The sequence below is a fragment of the Penaeus vannamei genome, chromosome 23 (genome assembly GCF_042767895.1).
Source record: "Penaeus vannamei isolate JL-2024 chromosome 23, ASM4276789v1, whole genome shotgun sequence".
NCBI lineage: Eukaryota > Metazoa > Arthropoda > Malacostraca > Decapoda > Penaeidae > Penaeus > Penaeus vannamei.
In genome coordinates this window covers 10,916,943-10,921,942 of record NC_091571.1, presented here as the reverse complement: position 1 = coordinate 10,921,942, position 5,000 = coordinate 10,916,943, and the positions used below count along the sequence as shown (strand labels likewise).

At 50.5% G+C, this 5,000-nt stretch overlaps 2 protein-coding genes across 3 annotated transcripts in view; one reads left to right on the top strand and one right to left on the bottom strand.

The window, feature by feature from the left end:
- The window catches only part of LOC113817895 (serine/arginine repetitive matrix protein 2), a 288,790-nt gene that overhangs the window by 28,260 nt on the left and 255,530 nt on the right, over positions 1-5,000 (bottom strand). The gene's annotated exons all lie outside the window — the stretch shown is intronic.
- Positions 3,928-4,829, top strand: LOC138865923 (uncharacterized). The gene is made up of 2 exons (XM_070137408.1): positions 3,928-4,026; positions 4,239-4,829. The coding sequence occupies exons 1-2, from the start codon at positions 3,928-3,930 to the stop codon at positions 4,827-4,829; spliced, it is 690 nt and encodes a 229-aa protein (XP_069993509.1).

The following is a 5,000-nucleotide window of genomic DNA, read 5'->3' as shown; positions in this document are numbered from 1 at the left end:
GAGAGAGAGAGAGAGAGAGAGAGAGAGAGAGAGAGAGAGAGAGAAAGAGAGAAAATGAGGGGGGATGAAGGAGGAGGAAGGTGAAGGGGGAAGGGCAAGGGGTGAGACAGGGGAGTAAAGAAGGGAAGGGGGAGAGGGGAGGGGAGGGGACGCCTGAGCCTATGCTAATGGGTCAAGTTCGCCCTATGCATACGCGTCCCTTTCCCTGTTTTGTGGTAACAAAGGCAATAACTGCGACGAAAAGGAAAAATGCCCCAAATAAGGAAGAGTATTAAAAACCGAGAAAATAAAACATAACAATGTGAAAAACAACAACAATAAAAAGAAAACACGACAAGAAAAAGAAAACAACAACAAAAACAGTAAATACACCAAGACAGGAAAACCGACAACAGCAAAGCAGCACAGCCAACAAAACAACAAAAAACAATGAGTAAAAAAAAAAAAAACAGCAGACAATAAACACAATAACAACAAAGACTAATACAAATAAAATACAACAACAAGAACAACAAAAACAGTAGCAACACCATCAACACCTTCAGAAATCGAGCCAAGACGACCCTCCCCCGCACGACCAGCCAGCCAGGACGAACGGCTCAGCGACTCCTCGGGAGTAAGCGAGAGAGAGTCACTGGGTGCGTGGGTGGGCGTGCGGGCGTGCTGGTTACGTGATGAGGGCGTGATGAGGTGGTATAAGGGAGGAGCGCAATCGTGAGGCCAGGTGGACAGGTGTGAGGAGGCGTAATGAGAAAGGTGAGAAACCGTCGTCGAGAATCCCTCTGTCACTCACCCTGTGGCGGGAACGGCGCGTGGGTGCGCGGAGGCGGCAAAGAAGATTTGGGAAGAGACTTAGCAAAGAGGATGAGGGAGGGAGGGAGGGAGGGAAGGAGGGAGACAGGGAGAGAAGGAGGGAGGGAGAGGGAGAGAGAGGGAGGGAAAAGGAAGAGAGAGAGTGAGGGAGAGGGAGAGAAGGGAAAGGGAAGGAGGAAGGGAGAGAGGGGAAGGAGGAAGGGAGAGAGGGGAAAGAGGGGGAGAGAGAGAGTGAGGGAATAGATGGAAGACATGAGAAGAGAGAAAACGAAAGGTGAAGGGAGCGAAGAGAGGAAAATAAAGGAGAATTGAAGAAAAAAAACAAGATAAGCGACGAGAGAGAACAGAATCGAAAAGAAAAAGAAGAAAGTGAAGAGAAGACAAGAGAAGAGAGAAGAAGAAGAAGAAAAAAAGAAAATATAAAACAAAGGTGTGGGCAAAGCGTGCGTGGACAGCGTGTTGATGCAGATACTTAACCAAAAAAACAAAGTAGCCTTTAATACATGCATGAAAGGAGAACCTCCCTGAATGCAACTTACCAAACAACATTGCACAGACCAGCATGCCTGGCTGCCTCACTCTCATTCACAACGCACTTTAGGAATACCTGACATACTTCGAGCCTATCGGGTAAAAACACGAATTATTACCTTTGTTTTGTAGTTCCCGAATCCTCTGGACACTATCCCACCCTAACCTTTAAGCTAATCTAACCTAACCTATCCTACCATAATCTAAACAGGTGTGAGGGAGGGGGGATGGAGGTAGAGAGGGATAGGGAGTGGGAGAGAGGGATAGGGAGGGAGGGAGGGAGGGAGGGAAGAAGGGACGGTAGTGAGAGGAGGGAGAGGGAGAGAGGGAGAGAGAGAGGGAGAGAGGGAGAGAGGGAGAGAGGGAGAGAGGGAGAGAGAGAGAGAGAGAGAGAGAGAGAGAGAGAGAGAGAGAGAGAGAGAGAGAGAGAGAGAGAGAGAGAGAGAGAGAGAGAGAGAGAGAGAGAGAGAGAGAGAGAGAGAGAGAGAGCATGAATGAGGGAGAGAAAGAGAGAAAGTGAGAGAAAAGACAGACAAAAAAGACAAACAGAAAAGAGAGGCGGACAGAGAGGACAAAACAACGAGACATAAAACAAAGACACACACCAAAAAAGAAAAAAAAAATAATACGAGAAAAAGAAACGACACACACACACGCAGGAAAAACGCAACCATCCAAAAACAAAGCCAGACAACCGGACACGGACGAAGAAACCGCCACAGACAGCGACAGACACAACGCCAACGCCAGGAGAGTTAAGTCCAGCGTCAGCACTAGCAATCAATACCTTGTTTTGAGACAAGACACTCAAAGACAGTTAGCGAACCACTCAACGCCACCTGTCCGTCTGTAAGTCACATCCAGTCACATACCTTATCCCTTAACGGTGGTAGGGGAAGGGGGAGTGGGGGTGGGTGGAGGTGGTGGTGGTGGTGGTGGTGGTGGTGGTGATGATAATGATGATGAAGGTGATGATGATGATGATGATGATGATGATGATGATGATGATGGTGATGATGATGGTGATGATGATTATGACTGATAATTGATGATGATGAGAATCATGATGACTATAACAGTAAGGCTGATGCAGATAGTGACAGCGATGATGACCTCAATAAAGAAAGAAAAAACAAAGAAAAGAAAAACAGCTGAAAGGAAGAGCCACGTCGAGAGAAAGAAATCAATACCAATCAGAAGATGAGAGATGGAGAGAAAAACGATTAGGAAAAAGGCAAAGGATAATAAAAGGGGGAAGGGAGAGGAGGGGGAAGGGGAGTGGAAGGCGTAGGAAAAGGGGGAGGGGAAGGGAAGGTGTAGGAGAAGGGGGAAGGGGTACGGGGAGGGAGAGGGGAAGGGGGAAGGGGGAAGGGGGAAGGGAGAGAGAGGGAGGGAGAGAGAGGGAGAGAGAGAGAGGGAGAGGGAGAGAGAGGGAGAGAGAGGGAGAGGGAGAGAGAGGGAGAGGGAGGGAGAGAGAGAGAGAGAGAGAGAGAGAGAGAGAGAGAGAGAGAGAGAGAGAGAGAGAGAGAGAGAGAGAGAGAGAGAGAGAGAGAGAGAGAGAGAGAGAGAGAGAGAGAGAGAGAGAGAGAGAGAGAGAGAGAGAGAGAGAGAGAGAGAGAGAGAGAGAGAGAGAGAGAGAGGGAGAGAGAGAGAGAGAGAGAGAGAGAGGAAGGGAAGGGGGGGCAGAAAGAGAGGGGAAGGGGGAGGGGAGAGGGAGGGGAGATCCCTGGGGCGGGCCACTCCTTCGACGCCGCGGTGCCCCATGACGCACTTCCGTCCTCACCCTTTTTACCTGTGCGCGCCAACACTCGGGCAAATTCACGCACACACCTACTTGCATGCACAGAGTCACACGTGCACGCACACACACATGCATAGACACTCATGACCAAGTGTATTTTCAATCAGGTAGAAATATACGTACTTTAATATGTTCATCTATCTATATCTATACATATATATATATATATATATATATATATATATATATATATATATATATATATATGTGTGTGTGTGTGTGTGTGTGTGTGTGTGTGTGTGTGTGTGTGTGTGTGTGTGTGTGTGTGTGTGTGTGTGTGTGTGTGTGTGTGTGTGTGTGTGTGTGTGTGTGTGTGTGTATGCATATATGTATCCAGATAATGTATAAATAACATAAAATCTAATCTATCTATCTATATACACACACACATACACAAACATGTACATATATACATACATACACATATATACATACACACACACACACACATACATACAGACAGACATAAGCTCACACGAACACAAATATACACACCTCAACAAACAGACAGTCAGTAATGAGTAAACAAACGTGCAGAATGAAAGATAGATGGAAAGGTAAGGGCAAAACAAACAGCAAAAAAGGACTAACCGAAGGGGAAGGTGCCAAAAGGTGGTAAAGGAGGAGGACGAAGATAAGAAGAAGAAGAAAGAGAAGTGGAGAAAGTCGATGGGTCATCAAGATTTTAAAAGAAAAAGGAGAAAAAGAAGGAGACGAAGAGGAAGAGGAGGAGGAAGAGGAGGAAGAGGAGGAGGAGGAGGAGGAGGAAGTGGCAAAGGGCGATGTTTGGACAGGCACACCGCGAAGCAGCAGCTGGAGAAGCAGTTATCACCGCGACAACAGCAGCGTCGGCGGCAGCGGTGGCACTCGCGAAGGCCACAGTGCCAAGAGGGGCCGCCGAAGAGAGGGCGAAGAGGGGAGGCAGAAAAAAAGGGGAAGAAAGAGAACCACAAAACACGAGAGAGATATAGGAGGTCCGAGGTATGGGAGGCGAGACCGGTGAAGGTCGGGAAGGGCCTCGCATACCACGGCGCCCACACACTCCTGCCGCCTCGCCCTGTACACCCTGCCAGCCCCCACCACACCCTGCCAGACCCTACCAGTCCCCTGCAGCGCCCGCCAGCCCTTGCCAGACCCTACCAGTCCCCTGCAGTCCCCGCCAAACCCTGGCAGACCCTACCAGTCCCCTGCAGCGCCCCCTAGCCCCTGCCCGCCCCCTAGCCCCTGCCACACCCTACTAGTCCCCTGCAGCGCCCGCCAGCCCCTACCAGTCCCTACCAATCCCTTGCCAGCCCCTACCAATTCCCTGCCAGCCCCTAACAATCCCCTGCCAGCCCCTACCAGTCCCTACCAATCCCCTGCCAGTCCCCTACAGCCCCCGCCACACCCTGCCAGCGCCTACCAATCTCCTGCCAGCCCCCACCACACCCTGCTAAACCCTAACAGCCCCCTGCATCCCCCGCCACACCCTGCCAGACCCTACCAATCCCCTACATTCCCCGCCAGTCCCCTGCTAAACCCTAACAGCCCCCTGCAGCCCCCGCCACACCCTGCCAGACCCTACCAGTCCCCTGCAGCCCCCGACAGCACCTGCCAGCCCCTGTTCGCTCCTGCTAGCTTCTACCAGCGCCAGCCAGCCCCTGCCAGCCCCTGCCAGCCCCCGTCACCCTACCCTGCCTTATAACGAGGCTTCCTTTGATACGATCTCCACTGGGCTCATCGCGCTAATCAACAACAACAAGAGAAGTGGAGAAGAAAGAGGAGGAGAAAGAGGAAGTGAAGCAGGAGGAACAGGAGGAGGAGGAGGGGAAGAAAGATGATGGTAATGATGATGGTAATGACGATGAGAAGGAGA